This window comes from Micromys minutus (genome assembly GCF_963924665.1).
Source record: "Micromys minutus genome assembly, chromosome: 24".
NCBI classification, from domain to species: domain Eukaryota; kingdom Metazoa; phylum Chordata; class Mammalia; order Rodentia; family Muridae; genus Micromys; species Micromys minutus.
The window spans coordinates 27,882,388-27,906,500 of NC_137959.1; the positions used below are offsets into that span (position 1 = coordinate 27,882,388).

The following is a 24,113-nucleotide window of genomic DNA, read 5'->3' on the forward strand; positions in this document are numbered from 1 at the left end:
CGCCTGCACCAGAGCTCTGCCCCAGGAGGGAGCAGGCGAGGCTGGCAAGGCTGGACTGAGCGGAGGCAAGACCTGAAACCCTGTGGCCTTCCCCCTGGAACCCAGAGCCGAGTCAGGCCCGCATCAGCTCTTCCCTGTGGCAACCTAGACCACGACGACGCCTGACAGGGTTTCCCAGCCAGGCTGACATCCGCTGGGCGGGACTTCCGGCCGAACACCTGTCACACTGAGCTAAGCTCTAAGCAGCTGTAGAGTGTAGAGGGCAGAAGGTGGCCAGTGCGGGCTGCCGGGTTTTAGATGGGAGAAAGTTACGATTTGAGGGTAAATTCGTATTTAGGACTTGCATATTGGGAGGGGTCTTTGCCCCCTCCTGACCTTGTCGGACGCCAGACTTCCTTTGGTTGCACTGGACGTTCCATTGACGACACCCTCACTGGGTGAACTCCAAAAGCCGTAATTTTTTGGTTTTGGCCAAACCAGCTTCTCAATGAGTAGAGCGAAGAACCAGAGCTCTGAGTCGTAAATGTGGTCAAGGTGTACCATCATATAAAATTAGTCCAGTCATGCTTCCTAACAGAATTCGTCCAATGGGAGTGTTGGGAGATGGAGTATTGTCAGAGGGCAGTCTCTGCTCTGGGAACGTCATTTGATAAAGTAGACACAGCCAAGCAAGAATGACATACTGGTATCCAAGAAATAAAATCCCTATGTCCTCCCGCACCCCTTGTCACATAGGAGACTGCCTTTGATAACTACGCTACAACGGGATACTGAGTCACATTAACACACTCAGCCAGCTATCCATCCCTAAGTCAGAAGCTGGGTTCTGCTCCCATTTTTGGATTTCTAGTTTGCTACTATTCCCCTCACCTTGCTGAATTTTCTTTCCCATCTAACACGCTGGTAAATGCTATTATCCCAGTATGATTATTTGATAAAATGAAACTTATGGATGGGGCAACCCCATAAAATTTGAGTATGTGGGCACAGTGGCAAACCTCTATGTATTATAACGAATTGTTTTATGATAGGGCCCCTCAAGTGCTTCTTCTGTTTTAATAAGTAAGGATCTGAAAATGTCCACAGTTAAAATCCACATCTTGAATTCATTAAGATAATTAATCTTTCACTCTTTTTAGTGAAACAGACTTATCTATGACATGTAACTGCAAAACAGCAAACCAGTATTAGTGAACTGAATTATAAAGTGACTGCTTTCTCTCCACCATGCCAAACAACAAGACTGTATTACAAATGAGAAAAATGTTTATTCAGGAAACAAGTTAACTTCTGTCCTTTAACAGACTTTTACAAACTAAAGCACAATATGAAGACAATTGCAGTTTCAACCATTAACATATTACACACTGTGCCAATTCTACAACTGGAAAGTTGCAGAAGTTTGTGACATACCACTATAAATATAAGTATTATTAAAAATTACAAATTGTTTGGTGATTATTTTGATAACTTCTTGAGCAGCAGCTCCTGTAGAAAAAAGGAGAAAGGTAAATATTTGAAAAAAATAAATTTTAAGAGTTAAATAATATATGCCAGACTGGGCCTGATAAAACTAAAGACCGTCTTACACTCGTTAGGGTTTCTGATTGTGTCCCTTAGAATGTGGCCTATCTAAATAAATAATAATTTGCCCTTTTCTATGAATTTGCAGGTTACTTTAATATCTAGACATGAAAGAACGATTTTACTTAAATAAATTATCCAGAATCAGGCTTTAATTTGTGTTTGCTTAAAATATGTCTTTCTTAGGATTACATCATTAGCATTCTGAACACTGACTATTAATCAAACTGGATCTGCCTTCAACATCTAGAAAGGAAAATATCATAAGCAAAAGCTCAGGCTACTGGAGGTAATAGGCAGGAGAGTCAATTTTTAAAAGGTTTTGTTTGCTTCATGTTTGTGCTACCTCTCCCATTCTTTCTGACATTAATATGTGGAAACTCAATGCAATGATATTAGGAGGTAGAACTTCTGTGAAGTGACTATACCATGAGGGCAGAGCCTTCATAAATGGATTCATGCCCTTATAAAGGAGATACTGCAGGTTTCTTTTTATATGTGAAAGCAAAGTGAGAAAAAGCACCATGTCTGAGTAGGCAATGGGATCTCAACAGGCTCTAACTATGCTGGCATCTGAATCTTTGAAAAACCATAATACATTTCTGATGTTTATAAGGTCCGATCTATAGTACAGTTACAGTGGCTAATTTAACTGGAGCAAAGAAGAAACAGTTGAGAACAAGCAGATAAAGGGAGTTTTTATAAAAGAAATGGCAGGTTTTAACTGGGCCCAGAGGTGCTAAGATCTGGGGCACGTCTCAGGAAAAGAAGGTGCACAGGGTCTTTTAGTCTTTGGTTCTAAGAACTGATGGGGCAGGAAGACACAAGGGAGAGGAGGAGGAAGAGGGGGAGAATGAAGAGGAAGAAGAGAAGGAGGAGAAAGAAGAAGGCTTATGTGTCCTTGTACCCAGAGAGCTAAGTGAGGCTCATGATTGAGAGATCTTCAAAAGGACTAAAGACTCCAGCAGGAGTTTGCTATGGATGGCACAGGAAGCCAGAGGACAAAGAGAACAGTATGGAGGGCAAAGGCCAACATAAGCTTAACAGCCAGCCTCCCTGACCTCCCTAATTACACAGATAAGAAACAGAAAGCTAATACAAATAGTAACTGTAATGACAAGTAATTTCATCTCCAAAACTCACCTCCCAGGAATGCGGCTATGGTGTGTGGCTCAGCTGCTCCATACCGGCAACTACAGAAAGAATGGAGGTGTACATGTTTATTAGTCTCATAACAAACTGGGAGAGAATTAGCTCTATTTGCTCTAAAGAATACTCACAATTCATGGACATAATCGTCTTTCACCATTACAGACAACCCATATTCTTGAAGGAAGCCAGTAAGACAGGACTTCAGCTTCCCTATATCTTCTTCAACTTGATAGTTAGATACTCCTTAAAAAAACCATATATATTATGTACAATATATACATTTCCATTAAAATAAATATGTGGGCTGGGCATGAGAGCACACACCTTTAACCTCAGAATTAGGAGGCAAAGGAGGGTGGAGCTCTGTGTTTGTGAATGCCCTACACAACACAGTGAACACCAGGGCTGCCAGGGTGCACAGAGAGCAGGTCTCAGGGAAAAAGTGATTCAAACTCATGGTCATCTCTTACTTAATCCAGTTTCAGGTGGTCTAATCAAAACAGTAAGGTATAAACTAAAGAACAAACATAAACCAACATTTGAATATATCAGAAATCTGTAAAGATATAAACTAAAATCTATCACAACTTTAAGCTCAGTAAGTGATATGACGTAGTGACAGCATATAATCCCATTATTCTGGAGGGTTTCTGTTGTTGGGGTTTTTAGTATTTTAAGTGTTTGCTGATTGTTAATCTAGAAGATTAACACAAAATGCCTAATAACTATTTGATCACAAAATTAAAGAGAAAATACCTTACTTATATCCTTTAAATTTTTATTTTCTTACTTTTTGAAACAAAGTCTTATGAATCCCTGCTAGTCTCAAACTTGTATGTGGTCAGGGTGACCCTGAACTTCTAATTCTACTGACTCTACCTCCTGGGTGAGATAAAAGCCATAAGCTTTCTTGGTGATGAAGATCTCCAAACCTAGTGCTCGTTCATGCAACAACAACAAACTAAGCTACATCCCCAGCCCTTTGTTCCCATTTTAAGTGATTAAATGGCACTGAGGACATAAAGCCCTAATAATATAACATTTACTGAACATGAGTAGAAGCTGGATAGTATTTTATGTACCTCATGCTTATGCACTGATTTAATTCCCATAAGAACTCCATGAAGGAGCCACATCTATTTCTATTAACAGATAGAAAAGCTCGGACATAGACAAGTTAAATTACTTAGTTCATAAAATGCAAAACTAAAATACAAGACAAGCATTTGTTGTTGTTTTCTCATGCAGGAAATCTCATCCAGGGCCTTAGGAATGCTAGAGAAAGTATTGTACCACTAAGCCAGTCCTACGTTATTTCTTTCTCTTTTCTTCGTTGTTTGGGACAAAGTCTCACTCCGCAGCCCAGGCTGACCTCAGATTCACAGCAATCTTCTACTTCAGCCTCCTGAATGTTCACATTATAGGTGTAAACCACCAAACCCAGGAGCCAAACGTCTCAGAAAGGAACGAGAAGATGTCTCTTAGATATTTAACTCAGTCAAGCCTTCAGAGTCTCAAGCCTAGGTATGATACAACTACGTAAGAACCCCCCTCTTAAAGAAGAACTGCTTCAGCTCAAACAAGAAAACAGCAGAGATAATTTATTTAAAGACAGACAGGATGGTTAGTGAGTAACATGCTGCTGTACAAGCATGAGGGTCCCAGTTCAACTCCTGAGAACCCACGTTCAAGAACTGGCATAGTGGTGCATATCTATAGTCATATCTATAATCTATCATGGGGAAACCCAAAGACACAAGGACCCCAGGCCTTGCTGGCTGCCAGTCTAGCCAAATCTGTGAGTTCTCAGTTCAAGGAGAAACCTTTTCTCAAAAAATAATGTGAACAGCAACTGAAGAAGACATTTAATATCAACCTCTGCACCCCCCATGCATATATGTGTACACTTGTTCACACATGCATTTTAACCTGTTTAAAACCACTAAGATTTTAAGACACCCCCCCACACACACAAACACACACACACAATCTCTCTCTGCCCCTCTAACTTCTTTTAAACCACTAAGTTTTTGAGTGGTTTAATTTGTAAAAAAATAACCAAAGTACATTTTATTCAAATGATACATATAAAACAATACATTTGATGATTCTTTTTTCCCTTCTGGTAAAATTTGTTCACTATGCCTATAAACTGGGATTGCTTTATAAGTTGGGGCAACTGGTTTTATGATCTATCTAGGAAATATTGCTATATAATAATCCTGTGCAATTATGATTATTAATAAAAATATTCTGAGCACTGTGGATCTTTAAGATTAGGTAAGTTTTCCAATTATCACCCTTGCAGACAACAAAACATTCTGAGCAAAGAAATACTTGTATCTTTACAGAGTTCAAAGTTCAGAAGTCACTGCTATACTGCTTGTGGGTTTCCTATTCCTTCAGGTTAAGCTCAGTGCAAGTTATAGGAGTAAACTATGAGCTGAGACTAGTGGAATACATTTATAAATGGTCCTCTGAAGGATGAAGCAAGACCAAGAGTTCAAAGCCAGCCTGTGATTACAGTGAATTTTAGGCTTTAAAAACCTAAAGAGCTGTTTGTGGTAGCTCATGTCTCTAATTCTAGTACTTAAGAGATGGAAACAGGAGGATTGCCACAAGACTGAAGCCAGTGTGTACAGTAAGTTCAAGGGCAACCTAAACAATAGAATAAAGCCCCCCCCTCTCTCTCTCACACACACACACACACACACATACACACACACACACACACATTTTAAAAAGACAAATATAAAGAGACATGTTAGTAATCTATACATATTCAACCAATATTCCTCTAACAGTTTAGAATCAAAAATTTGAAGGTAGCCTTAAGGGCTGGAGAGATGGCTCAGTGGTTAAGAGCATGAACTGCTCTTCCAGAGGTCCTGAGTTCAATTCCCAGCAACCATATGGTGGCTTACAACCATATATAATGAGATTTGATGCCCTCTTCTGGTGAGTCTGAAGAACTGAAGAAAGCTACAGTGTACTTATATATAATAAATAAATAGATAGATAGATAGATAAATCTTTAGATAAATAAAATTTAAAAAATGCTTATGACCATCTGTTATGGTATCAGATTCCCTCCTCTGGCATGTACTCAAATATATAAAATACATAAATAAATCTGTTTTTTAAAAAAATCAAATAATAGTTCCTCTAAATACCCACAGAATACTAAAATTCTGACCAAATGGGTTTTCCTGTTCGTTTGTTTGGTTGGTTGGTTGGCTGGTTTTTTTGAGACAGGTTCTCTCTACATATTCCTGGCTGTCCTGGAACTCTCTATAGACCAGGCTAGACTCAAACTCAGAGATCTGTCTGCCTCTGCCTCCACTGCTGGACTTAAAAGCGAGTGCCACTGTATCTAGCATCAAGTCAAGTATTTATTCATAATTTTATTGAACAAATCTGATGGCTCATGCTTATAAATATAGTACTTATAAGACTGGTATAGGGAGATCACATGTTCAAGGCCAGCCCAAGCTAAGTTAAGATCCTGTCTTGAAACAACAAAACAAAAAAAGCCAAAAGATTTTCTTCATATCTGGTAAACTACCTGCTGTTCTTACCTGGGTATCTGCCATGCTGCTTATGAAATCGATCAATAGCCCGCAACATTAGGTATAAGACTATCTCATTATCTGGATTGTCCATGCTAGTAACTGAAAAAAAATCAACAGAATTAGATAACATACACAAGCAACAAAAGGCTGAATTCATTCTTAAGTTTCGGGATGTAAGAAAATATTAGCAAAATATATTAAATATTTTATTAAAGTATAAAATTAGAAACACATTAAGATGTAACACGGGGGGGTCTTATGGTCTCCTAGCTGGAGTCTCTACCAAGTGAGAAACATGATGATTTTAGTTCTTATACACAGCACACAATGCACTCAGTAATCTAAACATAATTTTATGTATTATTTTTGTATAGTATATGTAAATTAAAAACATTCAGGTAAATATATAAAATATAAAATATTCACCCTATTTTTATAGCACCATTTATTCAACACTATTACATACATTTTATTAATATCTTTTAACTTAGCATTTGGTTGTTATACTTACTAATTTCATCTTTGTTGACTGTATCCAAACCATACTCTTCAGCTAAAGATCGACATCTTACCACCCGAAGAAATGCAGAATTGCTGCCTGGAAACAGTAAACACTTCAGAATGGTTGTGAAACTGAATACACCAAATTATCAGTCACTTTAAGAACGAGAAATTAGGGCTACAAGATGAATCAGCAGTTAAGAGAGCTTGCAGAGGAACTGAGTTCAATTCTCAGCACCTACCCACAAACAGGTACCTCATGACTGCTTATAACTCTAGCTCCAAGGGGATTTGACATCTCTGACCTCTGCAGGTATGCATATCCATATACAGACAGGCACATATCATAATTTAAAAGTAATAAAAATTTTGAAGCATTAATTCATTAAAAATGTTATTGAGTGCACACAGCACTGGGGGTTTTGTTAGATATTGAATATTAATGGTAAAAACAACTCCTGCTTTGGTTATATTCTCAGTTGGTTGTGTAAGAAAAGCTTAAAACATAATTGTGTGTGTCTATGTACCTGTTCCTTGAGGTGCCTTTGCTTAACTGATAAGCCATCTTTCTAGCCCTGCAGCTAACTTTATAAAACTGTTACATCTGTGTGGTATATGTATAGGTGTACTTACCCATATGTAGACATGCAGCGGCCAGAGACTAATTCTGAGTATCTTCTATCAATCTCCACTGCATTATTTTTCTTTTGTTTTTATTATTTGTTTTCCACATTTTTTGTTTATTTGTTTGTTTTTGTTTGAGACAGGGTCTCATACAAACTCAGAGCTCACCATTTCAACGAACCTAAACTCAGGTCTTTATGTTTGCGTGATAAGCACTTAACCCACTGACCTATCCTGCCAACCTCCAACAGACTCAAACAAAATGCTTTTACCTCCTGAGAAATTAGGGAGAAAACTCCAGAAACCGAACCATGAACTATAAAGACGAATTCTTAATTCCATTACAGTCACTTTAACACAGATCAAATGGGTAGCTATGGCCCAGTCTTAAAATGTCCTTTATATCACAAGAAAATAACATAAAATTTACTTAAGGACAGACTCACCCTACTTCAAGAATTTCAACCATCTAAAACTCCCAAGAACACCCTCTGTAGCATATTTTTATCAAGCAAAATAAGAAAATTAAAAGGACTTACAAAACAATTTTAATTCTCTCTCTGAAATGGACTCTGGTGCCTATAAAGAGATAAATGCTGGTTTTTCTCTAGCACACACACACACACACACACACACACACACACACACACACACACACACACACACGCACAAGGACAACAATGGACACAGCACAAAGCCACCAGCTGTGGGATGAGCTGCTCTTCCCAAGAGTTAGGAAAACATTTCAAACACACCTGTTCTCTTGGAACCGGGGTTCTCATTAGAAACAAGGAGGCACTCCTGCTAAAGAAGCAAGAAGCCAGGCCGTGCTTCCATCTCCCCCTCCCTGGCTGAGTTCCATGCTGTAGGGAGAAGTTCGGCAGAGATGCAGTGTATCCACCACTTACCTGGCCAACAGACTGAAGCAATCTGGCAACATGATTACCTACAGCAGCAGCATCTTTCTTTGCTTTCTCACGGTAACTAGGAAAAAACAACAACAACAAAACCCTACAGTTAAAGACTCCTAAAATTAGCAAAACTAAGGTCATCTTTAAGTGAACAAAAATTTATTTTTAATTAAAAAATATTTGGAAACACATGAAATGTGAAAATGCTAGAGAAATGCTCCGGCGGCACTCTCAGTAGTTGGGCGTCCTTGAATAGCTGGCAGTAGGCTTCTGGAGTCTTCTAGAACCAAGGCTCCCATTATACCGTACAGCACCCAAATTCAATCTACCCAGGTAACACCCACAGGAGTCTTTCTATTGAGTCATTTTCTTTTAGTCATTAATCTTTTATAGCCTAAGGAGTCAATGACTGAGATAAACACCCACTATCCAGCATCCCTCCCCCGACACACGCCAACTCCTAAGGTTGGGGTCTACGGATGTTATGGATGTTAATTTTTGGTAACTGAGGTACAGTGCTGATGAATCCAAGGGAACTGGCCTTGGGTCAAAGGCTGCCATACCGAGATCCTGGTACATGTTCAACAAATCTCAGTTTGTTGTCCTAGTCTAAGAATTAAAATACTGAAAATTTGGGAAAGGACAATGGAAGACAGAAACCAATATGACTTTAAGGACATAGCTCAGAGGTAGAATCCTTGTTAGCATGTATATGAGGACCCAGGTTCAATCTCTTCACCCTAAAAATTACTGGTCATTTTTACAGAGTCAAATATAACTAAATATTAAAGTTTTTCATGATTTATACTATTGGACAGGTTTGAAGTATGTGGTTTTCCTTGGACTTAACTTCAAGAAGGTGTTCATGCAACATATTCTCTTGGGTCCTCTGTCAAAAACCAAGATCCGAGTCCCTCTAGGAGGGCATTTAAGTAGCCTGTTACACACCCAGTTTAAAAGTGATAAGGCATGGTGGCACATTCCTTTAATCCCAGCTGAATTCAGGGCTAGCCTTGTCTACAAAGCTAATTCTAAGATAGCCAAGGCTACGCAGAAAAACACTGCTTTGAGAAACAAACAAAAGAACAACTAAAAGTCACTTACACATTCTGAAGTTTTATATATTTGCTTGAATCTGCAATCATATCAGGAATTGTGCCTCGAACAGGTAAATTTCCTTGACCCTCCTTGGCCACAAATTCCTTTAAGGCACGAGCTAGAATCCAAAAAGTTGGGGTCTGAAAGAACAAGAAAAACTTACTAGTGAATGTGTATATTCTGAGCTGGAGTTGAAGGCAGCTTTATTTTTCCTTCTTGTTGTTACCTGTTTGGTGATATTTATGCAGCGAACATCATTAAATATATCTTCAATACTGCTTGGGATCTAACAAAGGAACACAAAACATTTACTTACATTATGAATTCTGTCCACCTTTATTTTCAATACTATTTCTTCAAATAAGTTCTTTACATTTTCAAAGTGCAGTAAAATATCAACTTCTGATGTATTGAGTTTTATTTACGATCAGACTCTGACGGAGATCTGATGGGAAAGAGAAGGGAAGAAAATCCTCTCCTGTCCAGCTAACATTCCAGACAAGGTTCCTATAGCTACAAGGAGTGAAGGAAAAGCCAAACAAGTCATTTTATATACTTTGTATCTGAAGACAACAGAGATTATGGACATTACTACAAAGCTAGATTTAAGGTTTATTCATGTTTTCCCAGCTTATGAAAATCTTGGAATTCATGTACCATAATTCCAGATTGTTCAAAGAGACAATCACTCTAACAAAAAACAGGTGATTATGCAATTTTATTACTCACATGATCACCATACTAATAAAAACTTTACAAGCTATAGGCTTTGATTCTACCACTGTGCAGACAAAACAGAGTTCACAGAGATAACCTTTGATTGGTGTCTTGGCTTCCAACCCCACACTCCCTCATAAGAGTCAACAGTCTTTGAATGGTGCAACATAGTGGCTGGCACACATCTTTAATCTCAGCACAAAGACACAGAGGCAGGTGAGTCTCTGTGAGCTCCAGGCCAACCTGGGCTACTGAGTTCCAGGCCAGCTAGCACTATAAAATGCAATCTTGTCTCAACATCAAATGGACCTTCCTACTTCCCTGTTCAAAACACTTCAAAGGTCTATAAGACTCTGTTATAATATGTCCCTTTCTAGTTCCCCAAACTCAAATCCTTCTTATTACTTTGTTCTTCAAATCACAGACTGATCCTTTAACAAAAGTGAAACTTCTCACTCCATGATCTTTGCACGTGTCCTCTGCTTGAGAAGCTCTTGCCACAGACCTCTGGATGGCACTTCACGCAGGCCCTATCCCTTCCCGGCTCTCTCTCTAATAAAATACTGCCCTCTAAACCCTGACCCCTTCCTACCTCTCATGTTCTAACTGTTCACACGTTAATATCCAATTATTCAGTTTACTGCCCCCCAACTCCTAGAACCATTTTCCTGTTTTATTTTTGAGATAAGGGCTTGTGTGCCCAGGCTGGACTAGAACTCAGTATGCAGCCAATGTGGCCTCAACCCTCTTCCTCCATCTCCTCAGTGCCACCATGCCTGGCTTTATAATCACTCCTTAGTTTTAAAAACTGATACTACTTTTTATTTCAGTAAAATGCAGGTCTAACACGTCTAATTTGATAGTTATACATATACATTTTTGCCATTCTTTCCAACGAAGACAAAAGCTATTCCACAGCTAGAATGGTTTACAAGCTGTTCTGTGTTCTTCAAGATGTCTCGGTGACTTGGTGCTTTCCTAACGAGAAGGCAGCACTAGAGGAAAGACTAGAAGAAACTATAACTATCTTCCAGCTGTCCTATCCTATAGTTCCTCAAAGACAAACACACAACACTGAGGAAACTGCAAAACAGGAGTAGGAGCAGTAATAAAAATAATAATAACAATAATAATAATATTGGGAGTCTGAGTTATTTTTCCAATTTTTTTTAATGTATTCTAAGTTGGGTGTAAACTCACTATAGCCCAGGCTGGCTCCAGGCCTCAGATTCAGAATCCACCTGCCACAGCCTCCAAAGTGCCAAGATGACAGGTATAAGCCACCATATCCATCTGATAGTTTTTGAAATGTATAAGGCATTGAGAGCTCTCCAATTATATCTGTATAACTTCCACAAAAGAAAATGCAAGAGAACAAAACTTAACTTTTGAGTGATACTTCTTTTGACTAGCAGAACACCATTTGTAATTTTTACCTCCAAACTCTCAACTATTTATAGATCATACTTAAAATAATTCATTATTTGTCTAAAGGAAAAAATAATTTTTTGTGACTATGTTCTGAAGCACTGGCACAATTTTAATGAGGATAACAGAGGTTTTTTTTTTTTTTTTTTTGTTTTGTTTTTGTTTTTTTACCAAGTCTCATGTAACCCATAGGCATTCACCATCATGCAAGACTGAAAACTATTAAAACTAAACTGATGTTTTGGGCTAGGCGTGGCACATAGCTGTCATTTCAACACTTGAGAGGCAGAGGCAGGAGAAGTATCATAAGTTCAAAACCAGCCTGGTCTATACAGTGAATTTGAAGGTAGCCTGAGCTACATAAAAAGATCTTGTCTTAATTAAAAAAAAAATTTTAAGTCAAGCTAACTTATAGGTACTTATTTCTAACTTAATATACACATTAAGGCAATATTAGATTAAACTGTTAAATCAATTTTCACATGTAAAAACATCAGAAAACATACTGGTTTCAGCAATTCCTTCCTTTGATACCTGAGTTGTATTTAGTGCTGTGTTCACATTTTTAATAGCTTCTTCAAAATTCTCTTCGTCTTCTGGAGTTCCATTCTCATTCTTTAAAATCCCTATTCAAACAAGAAATAGCAAAACAAGGGTAGAGTGAGACTCTGTCTCAAGAAAAAAGATGTACAGGCTTCCAGCCTGGGCTGACAGGCCTGTGTACATAGAATTTAAAAACTCTGTTTTCACTCGGGCGTCCTCACATTATAAAAGAACCCTGTGGGGCTTTGAACAAGGCTCACACGGCTGACCCTGAGCAGGAAGTGCAGCTGCCCTTTGTTCTTATGCTCCTTAAGAAACGGCTCCTTTACCCCAGGGAAATTAAAGTAAGAACTCAGGACTGCATCATCTGACAAGAATGTGCAATAAATATTGGCTCAAGCAATTATTTTTCAATCTGTAGTACTTTCTATGCTTTATATAATAATTACAATGCAGAAAATTACCTTGTCTTATCAAATCTCTGAAGGCCTCTTTTTCTTTATAACTTTTAGGAATTCGTCCATTTGTCTAAATTGATTAAAATATGTAAAGAACTAGTTATCAAAACTCAAAATATGGAAATTGAGTGTCCCATATTTTCCCCATTCTCCACAGTAAGATTTTATTACATAATATATAACATATACTATATTATTATTATTATTATTATATAACCACTGAAACAGGCTTGCTTAATTTAAAAAGAGTAACTGTAGGGCATTTCTTTACATTCTCCAGAGTAGTTTCAGGATGAAATTTCCTGAAATTCCAATTTGTTAAAGTATCAGTACTGAGTGGTAGCTAGACTTCAACTGAAAAGCTCTGGCTTGTAATACACCCTCAAAAGGGAAAACATTAACCTCCATAACCCTCAAAAAAGACCCTTTATCACATCTTGAAAATACAGTCACATGTAATTAAAAAAGAAAGACATACTTCACTATACCACTGTGCTAAATATTTAGCTATGATCACAATCCATGGAGTGTGGCTATGGTCCTAAAATGAGACACAGATTGAAGAAAGCATCAGTATTAGTTAATATTAACTCTTCACATACATCTTATTGTCAGTATTCACAATTACTGTCTAATCCACATAAAGTAGTAAGCAGACAAATGAACTGGTTTCATAAAAATGGTTTTAGAATTGATTTCTGAATTCAATTCAGGCAGTGGAGTAGCTCTGTGAGTAAAACACTTGCCAGACATGGCTATAGCTGGAGCCTCAGTGACTGGAGTCAAGGCAGCAGATCCTGAATTTCACTGGCCAATCAAATTAGATGAATATGATGAGACACTGTCTCAAAATACAAAGTAGAAAGCAACTAACAGAACCTGAGGTTGATTTCTGGTCTTCATAGGTGCATGCATAGGTTTCTGTAAACACACACACACACACACACACACACACACTCGCTAACCTTTTTTTCCATGTGGTCCAAGTCATAAGACTGAAAATGTTCTTTCAACTCAGGAAATGGCTTATCTAGTCGTAGATCCTCCAATGCATTATCTGGATGAGATTCTATAACTGTCAAGCAATGCCAAAAGATACTCAATTCTTTAGTATATACTACATTATAGGAACATAAGACACACAAACACACACACAATTTGTGTAACCGGATGGTTAGAGTCTTACTCTATAGCCCACGCTAGCCTTGAACTCATGGCAATCCTCCTGCCTCATTATCCTGATAAGTATGACCCAATGCACCTGGCTGAAAACCTATACTTGTTTTTCCTTTGAAACAAGGTCTCACTCTAGCCTTGATTGCTTCTTTTACTCAACGTCAGTTACTCCCCATTTCCTGACCTGACTTTGGACACTACTTTCCATATGAGGGATACAAAACAAAGTACAATTTCAGTAAGTATCTGTAATGAGGTTATAATTCTGCCACTAGCTATGTCACTTTAGACAAGCAACAACTATCTGTGCAGATGCAATTAAGTACACGCTTAATAAAGGGTCTGCAAAGAGTAAATTAAGTCATTTACATAAAAGCAGACACAGGCTAATGCTGACCTTCATTGTCATCTGCCTCCTCTTACCCATTTCTGTAGCATCTCCCTATGTTGGAGGCTCTCACCATCTCTCCTTCCTTCTCCCTTCTTCACCCTCCTCCCATCGAACCAATGCAAACTTAACAGCCTTCAGCCTTGGCTCCTCTAGGTTCGCTCACTCTCTACTTAACATTAACACGATCGACTTACATCACCTACCAAAAGCTAACTTTGTGAGGCTGTCGTTATTAATAGCTACTGTTACACCAGCAGAGCGCCTGGCTCATATCATAGCTAGCTTATAATGAAAACACTTTATTTAGAAGCATTTTTACTGAATACTGAAGGAACATTATATAAAATTCTAAGATTAAGATTCTCTAGGAAGAGCTGATATCAGCTCTCAGCTGATGTAGAACATGCCTATGAATAACTCTGGATTCCTTTAACACTGTTTCCTTAGGAACAGTAGCTAGGAAAAAGGCTTATCATGTGTAACTGGATGGAGAATAGGAAAATCTAAGGCCAGCATGAGACTGAAACAAAGACAGGTAGGAAATGGAAGTGTAATGCAGTAGCTAAATTACAGTTACTTTTATTCTGTATGTTGCTATGCTATGCTATGCTATAATTACAATTATGCTACTATGAAGTAGCAACAAAATATTTTATGGTTAGGGGTCACCACAACATGAGGAATTGTATAAAAGGTTTGTAGCATTAGGAAGTTTGAGAATCACTGATAAAACATTTGTGTCAAAGTGACCCACACTTTGGCAGCCATAAATGCCCTGCTTTGGGTAGGGGATCAAAAGAAACCAGGCATTTATATAGCTGCCGGGCCTCTAACAAGACTAAGAAGGTGTACTTTACGTCTCTGGTCTGTATCCATTTATAATGCTATGTAAGGAAATTGCAGACAAAAGCCCATTGAATCAGGCTTAGTGGTTAAGAGCAATGGTTACTCTGCCACAGAACCCAGGTTCAAGTTCCAGCACTGACATGGTGGCCCACAACCATCTGTAGGCTGGCCACTGTAGGCACCCACATACACTTGACACTCAGTCATCAGTCATACATGTAGGCAAACATCTACACACATGTAAAACAGTAAGTACATTGAAAAAAAGCTATTGAATCTTATGGCCTCTTTGAACCTGTACTATTATAATTTATTTTGTAATTCAAAACTGACTTCTTAAATTAGCAATTTTCTAAAGTTACGGTTGAAGCAACCATTAGCAAGTCCCATATGGTTAACAATTTTACCTGGGTGTTCTTTTATAATAATCCTCATGTAACCAACTAGTCCGTATGTCCTACAGATCAAAAGAGGGATCTGGGAATTCCAGAGGACATCTGCTAAACGTAGTAGTGTACTAAAAAGGAAGGCAAAGAAAGAACATAAGCAAGCAAATATGTGTCAGACATGGAACTGTCTATAACGCTAACAGGCACACATACAGTGGAAAGCAAGCAATTTCACTGGGCAACAATCTCCAAAGTATGGCACTCGAGGGGTGTGAAAACTTAAGTCTGTAGTATTAGGAAGCTTGCTGGTGAACACACTATCTGAACATTTTCATGACAGTGAAACATTTCTAAAACCCATATATGCTTACAAATCTTCCTGCAATCAGTAACTGCTTAGATTTTAGTTTTCTCAGTTTGGTGTTTCAGAAACACTGGATCTGAAGCTATCCTGAAACTTACTATGTAGGCCAGGCTATCCTTGAACTGCTGACCCTCTCTCTCTGGCTCCTAAGTGATAAGATTACAGTGTATGCCACCATGACTGGCTTCTAATTAATTTTTCATCACTTAACAATAGCTAGCTACTCTAAATATATCTAAATAGCTCATTTTTATTCCCTACACAAAAGCTTCAAATTAAAAGCTTTTTAAGAATTTTAGAAACAAGATGAAATACATATACAGAAGGATGTACATAGGGAAAACTATGTAAACCAAATAAGACTAAGAAATATTAACATATAAAATTTACCTTTCAAGAAGCTGAGTTGCAATCACAATAGTAAACCTACAGAAAAATGAAGGATCATTGTCTAGAAGGTTTTCTGGACTCTAAATAAGACAAGGGGAGGAAAAAAATTCAACAATTTCACATATTAAACTTGGTAGAAACACATAAGCTGTTTTAATACAAATGAGTTGACAAATTAAATTCCAACTAGATATAAATGACACAAAGATTCAGAATTCTAAGTTCTGAGGTTTTGAATCATTTTTAAATGTACTGAAGCAAGGAAACAATGATGTATATATGTAATAATAATGACGTGTATATACGCATTGTACCTCTTCCACAAAACTTCCAGACACGTCGCTATTCAGTTCTTGTAAGAACTCCATGGCAGCGTGAGCTCGGTTCTTTCCAAAGACAAAACAATTGATTTGGATTAGTGTGATCCCCACACTTACAGAACAAGAAAAACTCACTGAGAAACTTCCCAAATTCCATGCATGGATGTGACAATTCTACTTCTCTGACTTTAACTGAGGTTCAAGTAGAGTGTTACTCAGGGTTGAACTAAACTATCAGAGTTCTTAAATGACCACATTATTTGCCCTTGACCTTTCTGATCAGGAGAATGACAAAAATAGGCAGCAAGCAGGGTTATGCTGGCTCATGTTCAGTCTAACCACCGACATCTACAATCCCACAAAGAAGAGTGGCCAATCACTAAAATATCAGAATGTGAACTCAGCTTTCATTTGAAGTATAAAAATATGTATGTGCACGTGTGTGAAGTATAAAATCTAAGGTTTGCATTTGAAGCATAAACAACAGAATCCTCTGGCTAACTCCACTCCCTTACTGATTTCCCCACCATGGTACTCTATCACTGCACGTCAGTGCTGCTCAAGACTTTCCTAAAGGACAGTGAGGATAGTGTGAAGTCACAGGCAGTACTCTTAAGTTCTTAAACATCAAGAGATTTACCAGATTGGAAAGTGAGCTAACCCAACTTTTCCCTCAGAGAATAAGATCTTTTAAAGTCAAGATGTTTTTAGCAGCCAAGCTATAGTGGCATTATTAGATGCTCCCACACAACCATGTTCAGTAACTGGACTGCTTACCTTGCCAATACTGCTTTTTTGAAGGAAAAAACTGAAGGGGATAGAAAAAAAAGGCCAAGATTTATATGGCTATAAAGCAAAAGTTGTTTAACATTTTAAAGTATGTGCCTTGCAAACAAATGCATGTGTTTTATTGTACTTTACCACTGAGCTATGCCCAGCCCACAAACACTATTTCGTAAGTCCTCCTGAAGGAAGAGGGTGAGTAAATCAGAGTTTTCTAGGGCAACACTTCACAACATTTGATGAAAGAAAAGAGTTCCAAGAAAGAAAAAGAGGAAACACCACATGGTCTCTCCGCCCTGGAAAGTCATAATGTACCTGATAATAACATCTTATTGTAAAAAGGTTTATAGTGACCTCTTGATCCATTCCCCACACTTGTGTGACCATGAAATTCACTGTTCCATTTAATAGCTATTAACATTTCCTATAACCAATGTTCTGCAGACAGCGGGGAAATGCTGTAGTGAACTATTTGCTTTTGCAAGGAATTATAAAAGATTTATTCAGACTTCCTCCCACACGTCCCAGAGGCCCATATTGTGGCTTCTGATGAGAGTCAGGGCCCAATTTCGTGGCAAAAGCACATGGTTCCTTAAGAAAGAAAATTCCTTAGTGTTAGTACAAAGTAATGATTGTATTACTCTTAAGCCATCCTGCATAGTCAGCAATGTAAGCAACAATAGAGCTTTTATTATTGTACAGATACCAATAAAAGAGTTGTGCTGTAGATAGCAGAAACATACTATGTCCCAAAGAAAATAGGAACTAAATTCTGATTTTCATTGAATTAATACTTACTTGTTTTTATAGACAAATATAATGAGAGATTTCAAGACTCTAAACACTTGAAAATAAGAAGTATAAAATCAAATTTGGAAGTGTTCTGAAAATCTAAGTATGACTATATGTGAAGAACAAGACATGTATCACCTCTAAAGAGGCATTTTCATATAGTATCATAGTACAATGAAAAATATATCAGACTAAAAATACAAATGAAAGATATCACTCTTATTCCTTTTTTAAAGACAAGGTCTCATTTAGCTCTGGCTGGATGGCTGGTCTTGAACTCAGAGATCCACTGGCCTCTGCCTCCCAAGCACTGGGATTAAATCCATTTTCTTATTCTTATAATCTCCCATATAATTATTACTATACACTACCATAAGAATTAATGCCAGGAAAAGCGCTCAGAACTCACAGGTAAGAGAAAAATGACTACTGCCTTGTCCGAGAGCAGTAAAGATAGTGACAGATCCCGAGTGACAGTGAGTCCCACCTGCTAATGGCTGGCCTGACAGGCCCTGTCTCAGCACTTCAGCTTTAGTCACTTCTCACCATTATCTAACATCTGGGTACAAGAGGAAATACTCAAGCCTCACTCTGAGTGTTCTGCCTTTTCTAATATGTTCATATTTTAAAAGACAGACATACTTGTTTCCAGCATCTTCTCCGCTGACCTGATTTCCATCGATAATTGTAAACGATCCAATACCTAGGGAGACAAAAGACAGTCAAAAATATGTTTTGGTTTGTTTTTCTTTGCTTGTTTGCTTGCTCTTATACTTATTGTTTGAATGTGGGTGCACATGTGCCATGCACACATGAAGAGGTCAGAGGCCAATCAACAGGACTTGGTTCTCTTCTTCCCTAGATCAAAGGATCGAATTCAACTTCTCAGGCCGAACAGCAAGTAACTACCACTAAGTGACCCTGTCAGCCCAAGAATATATAACTTTGTGTCAGAGCCTTAAAGAAGTTACCTAGAATGCAACCACGGGTGTCACATTACCTGGCAGTACCAAGTTTTTAAGAATTTCGGTTCCTGTAGCCGTTGCGTTTATTAAACAAACGTGAGCAGATTCCAAAGCTTCTTGCCCATGGTCACCCCACAACCTATAAAACAAAACACAAACTGAACATTAAAAAGTTCACAAACTTCTAATTTGAATAGTGATATCCACAGTATCCTTTCATAAAATAACACAGAACCACCATAGCAGGCATGTGGGACAGGAGCTGATCTTAATGTGGGGGTTACATGACAACATAACTGGAAACTTTAGTGAACCACACTTTGCATGATATAATCAGTATTACTAAGCTTTGCCTTTTCAGTCTTTTCTGTTACTTCTTTCAAACCAGGCTATTTATAAAACAGAAAGTCTAGGGACACTCGTCAACATTAAAGAAATGTGGTAGTCAGGTAAGGCAGCACACACCTACTGTCCCTGCTACTCAGGAGGGTAAAGCAGAAGAATCTTTTGAAGCAAGTTCAGGGTCAGCCTGAATAACAAAGTGAGACCGTCTCCTTCAAATACATGCATAAATACATAAACAGATAAGTAAATAAAGGCATCTTGCACCTAAAACCTAGTATGTTCTCAATTTCATTTCTTCAAGTAATACAGATCCAGAACATTTAAGATCTTGACATAAGACATTTCCCTTGTGACTTCTACAAAGACAAGCAAAATTTTATCAAGGAAACGTACTTACTATCATCTGAAAAAAGCCTCATACTGAATTCTGCCGAAGTGCTTTAAAATATAATACAAGTATTACTAGTGCCCTTGGTTGCCTTCAAGACACTAAAGGTTAAGTCCCTATTGCTGAGAACACCATGCACTTCAGACACAAGACCTGAGGACCTCAGCTGGGTTTGACTTGGAAGCCTTCTGCAGGAAAATCAGCTTTTGTTATATGCAAACTTCCATTCTTCTAGCTATAATGGCTATGAATCACAAAGGTGATGACCAGCATGGCACAACAACCCGAAGGGGACAGTAGTGTCACTCTTACATTGATGGAAACCAACAGCTCTCCAGTTGGACTTAAGGCTTGCTCAGCAGGAGAGAGATCATACTTGTTACTGGAAATCTGCCAACAACCCAGTGCTAGAGGCATCACAGCTGTCAGAGAAGAATCTGTTGCCACCACCTTACTAAATCAGCTAATTCCTAATTGCATTCTAAATATTTATCCTTAAACCCACAGGTAAATGTAGTTATCACTATTCATCAAAGGAATTTCTCTTTGCAACAGATAGAAATCATAACAGAAAAACACAACTGGTCAAGAAGCAGGGGGAAAGTGACCACAGGGTGCCCAGCCACAATTGATTCACCCACAGCACAACTTCTGTATTTAAGGATCAGAGGGCATCAAGGAAGGGACAGGAGGCAGAAAGGCTGCAGGAGCCAGAGAGCCAGGAAATCTGCTCAGAGACTACATCTCCTAGAAGTGACAGGAAAGGTATATCCATGATACCACAATAATGTGGCTGCTACAACACCAACATACATGCTAACATGGAAGGAGGAAATCTCATGAGGCCACACCCATGGACAAAGAACTACAGGCAGCTAAGGGATACCGAGCATCAAATAGTCTTCTTCACAGATGAGTGCCCAACTGATTATCTAGTATCAAGTGATCAGCCTTAGGATCATATGCACATATCTGACACCAAGTGGACTAAGCTGGTTGTACTTACATATTTGGGTCTGTATGTGTCTCTCTCTCTCTGTGTGTGTGTGTGCACATGTGTCCCCATGTGTGTGTAACAGTAACAGCAAAAAAGGCCATGATTTCAAGAAGGAGCAAGGGGGTACATAGGAGAGATTAGAAGGAAAGGGAAGGGAAAATGATATGTTTAACTGATATATACATATATATATATATATATATATTGACATATATATACACACACATACACACACACACATATATATATAATAGCCAATGAACATTCTAATTTCTAATAGGATGATTAAGAGATGCACACATCAACAACACAGTGGTGCAATAAGAATTAGAAACACATGTTATAACCTGATTGATACTGTCATATCACTAACAAAACAAAGTTCATGATCACACATGTATCATGTTTTTTGGGCCAATCCTGCCTCCTTTACACCCCCATTCCTTGACACACATACATATCTCCCAAAATCCCAACCTACTATTTTCTCTTCAGAATGGAAAGTATTCTTCAGAGTATTTGAAAATACTGTTGCCAGGATGGAGAGATGGCTCAGTGGTTAAGAGCACTGACTGCTCTTCCAGAGGTCCTGAGTTCAAATCCCAGCAACCACGTGGTGGCTCACAACCATCTGTAATGAGATCTGATGCCCTCCTCTGGTGTGTCTGAAGACAGCTACAGTGTGCTTATATAATAAATAAATAAATAAATAAATAAATAAAATCTGAAAGAAAAAAAGAAAATGCCATTGCCACGTAAGTACTATCACATACCCACATACCCGGGGACTATCAAAAGACTTTGACACATTTTCCCTGTCACCAATATAAATAAAGTTTATCACAACAAACTGCACCACTTGATTTTCTATTTACCGAGCATCCAGTCTTCGCCTTAAAGGGTCCCAGACCACACTGCTGGCACAGAGCTTTGCCTACATGAAATGATTACTCAAGAGCTGGCAAATAGAGGAACAGCTTTGAAAACAAAAATCAGAGATCAGAAAGAGACGTTTCCTTTTCCAAGGAAATGGGACACCGTCTTATCTTTGTAATAAATGCTTGGGTAGTTGAAGAACGAGCCTAAAGGTATTGGTCCATCCATTTTCTTGCTGGCCCGAGAGCCAGGCCTTGATCGCTGGCTGCTACCTGCCTACCCAACCTTGTCTCTGCTTTCTTCTGAGCAGTCTACAGCTATAAGCAGTTCTTGTTATGACAAATACAATGCAGTGCTTTAAGGAATGGACCTAATAAAAATCGTCCTCTGGTACCTAGTAATCCTAAGCATCTTCTCAGTTATGTTGCCTATCCTTCCTTCTACCTACACACAAAACCCACCACCTACAAGCATATGTAAGAACTCAGTTATCATAGGGGTTCCTCTACCTCAATTCTCTCTCTAGAAGCTTGAGAAAAAGGATGAGTCTGAAAAGGCTAGATGGCCCCAAGTTGAGAACAGCATGTATAACTCTGGGCAAGTTACCTAACTCTTACAAGTCTTGGTTTCTCTACCAGTATCAAAGACTGTCTGCTTTCAAGGATGTTCTCAGAACTAAGTGTCTAAATATCTGATGGGCTGCTAACTAAGTGGTCAGTACAAAGAGAAATTCCCATCCTTAGGGACATAGTGTAAATTCTCTTGGGATTAAGAGAAGCAAGGGGGTGGTAAGCACTTTTATAACCTCCACTGACTCAACACACTGAATATACTCAATAAAGTAATTAACAACAGTGGGGAGAAACAAGGATGGAAACGTAGTTAAAGAATCCACCTGGTGGTTTAGATATGCTCTGACCACTAAGGTGTTCACAAATGGTTCCTGAGAACTATAAATGCACCTGGCATGAATTAAGACATTCTTTATGTGTGTGATACCTGATTTATAAGACACCGTGAACAAGAACAATAAAAATTTTAGCTTGGTAGTTTTAACAGTAATTATGTTGAAACTGTAATGTTTTGGAATCGTAAGTTAAATAAACATTGCAAAATTTTTTTTGGAATTTGGATTCTGGAATTGGGAGATGTAGCTCAATTTGGCAAGCATGCATGATGCCCGGAGTTCCATCTTCAACACTTAATAAACTAAATGTGACTTAATAAGCTTGTTACCTCGGCTGTTGGGACAAAGAGGCAGGAGGATTGCTGCGAGTTAGAGTGCTATCTGCTTTACATAGGGAGTCCAGGCCACTCAAGGGCGAAAGACAGAAAAAAGGGGGGAAGAGCAAAAAAACGTATTTTTGAGCCTGGCCTGGCAGTGAACATCTGCAATCTCAGCACTTGGGATGTAGATACTTGAGTTCGAGACTAGCCAAAACTGAATAAGACCATTTCTCCATATAAACGGGGGCAGGGGAGGCACTAACAGCAAAACTTATTTTCCTGTCTCTTTTTACCTTCCCTGTCCCCAAGGTCCTTCCTATGGAGCCCAGGCTGGCTTTCAATTTCCGACCCACCTGCCTCAGCTTCTCACGTACCGGGATCACCACGTATGGCTTCTTTTAGTTTATTTGAAAGGTGCCTACTGTAAAAAGTCTAATTACGAGCAGGGGTTGCTCAGATGACGCTAGCATTCTGCATTTCTATTGGACAGCGCGGGCGTAGAACAATACCTGACAGGGCGCAGCACGCTGCGGTCGGGGTCGGGATGGGGTACTCCCGACCCCCTCGTTTAGCGAACAGGGAGGATTGCCGTGACCGTGCAGCCCAGGTTCGCGGAAACACCGCGCACCGCGTGGCGCGGCCGTGCGGGAAGGGACGATCGGCCTTCGCCGAGCACTGTGGCCAGTGGCCGGAGCCCAGAGCGCCGGCTCCCCACCCCACGTCCCGCACGGCCGGGTGCAGCAGCAGGCCTGTGGGAGGCCGCACACCCCGCCTAGGCACTTAGGCCCCGCCGGCCTCCGGAGAGCCTGCAAGCCCGTTGGCTTGCTCACTCGGAAACCTCGGCTCACCTCAGCTGCCGGTCGTACTTTTGCTCCTTGAGTATCTTCCCTTGCTGCGCCATGGCCGCGCCTGCCCCACGAACAGCAAAGCCGCGTAAGTAGGCCGCCACCCACTCGTCCTCACGCAGGCGCACTAAGCGCCCTCCTCCAGCGAGCCGCCAGCAGAGGGCGCCGCCGCTGCACTGCGCACGCGTCACTGGGACGTCGGGGGAAACCAAGGTTGGGTTCCACGGTGCTTTTCTCTGTACCTGCAGTAATTGTGGAGAGCTCCGTCTTTTAAATCAAGTGATAATCCTTATCACTGATAAACTTTAATCCTCTTCTGGGTGAGTTCACAGTTTCTGAGAGTCCACCAAGAGGAACGATATACCAGTATACTTGTATAAAGTATTCTCCTACATAGAGAAGCTACCCTAATGGGTAGACAGAGAGGCCCC

At 39.3% G+C, this 24,113-nt stretch overlaps 1 protein-coding gene across 1 annotated transcript; it reads right to left on the reverse strand.

Moving 5' to 3' along the window:
- Positions 1-1,268: 1,268 nt before the first annotated feature.
- NAE1 (NEDD8 activating enzyme E1 subunit 1) lies at positions 1,269-23,783 on the reverse strand. Its single transcript, XM_080936585.1, has 20 exons — positions 23,686-23,783; positions 19,040-19,143; positions 18,682-18,742; positions 17,242-17,272; positions 16,459-16,530; positions 16,145-16,224; positions 15,409-15,518; positions 13,554-13,663; positions 13,067-13,129; positions 12,595-12,658; positions 12,122-12,213; positions 9,669-9,728; positions 9,449-9,582; positions 8,342-8,417; positions 7,973-8,012; positions 6,820-6,906; positions 6,315-6,407; positions 2,865-2,979; positions 2,728-2,777; positions 1,269-1,488 (listed from the first exon to the last, which is right to left on the reverse strand). Exons 1-20 carry the CDS (start codon positions 23,736-23,738, stop codon positions 1,379-1,381), a joined length of 1,605 nt encoding a protein of 534 aa, XP_080792711.1. The 5' UTR covers positions 23,739-23,783; the 3' UTR covers positions 1,269-1,378.
- Positions 23,784-24,113: the final 330 nt, after the last annotated feature.

Bases quoted from the DNA above. Each gene is read 5' to 3' on its own strand.
- NAE1 (XM_080936585.1), bottom strand. From the start codon at position 23,738: ATGGCGCAGCAAGGGAAGATACTCAAGGAGCAAAAGTACGACCGGCAG. The intron at 15,519-16,144 runs GTAAATTTTATA...CTTCCTTTTTAG, and splicing joins GCAACTCAGCTTCTTGAAAG to TACACTACTACGTTTAGCAG. The intron at 12,659-13,066 runs GTATGTCTTTCT...TAATCAATTTAG, and splicing joins TAGCACAGTGGTATAGTGAA to ACAAATGGACGAATTCCTAA.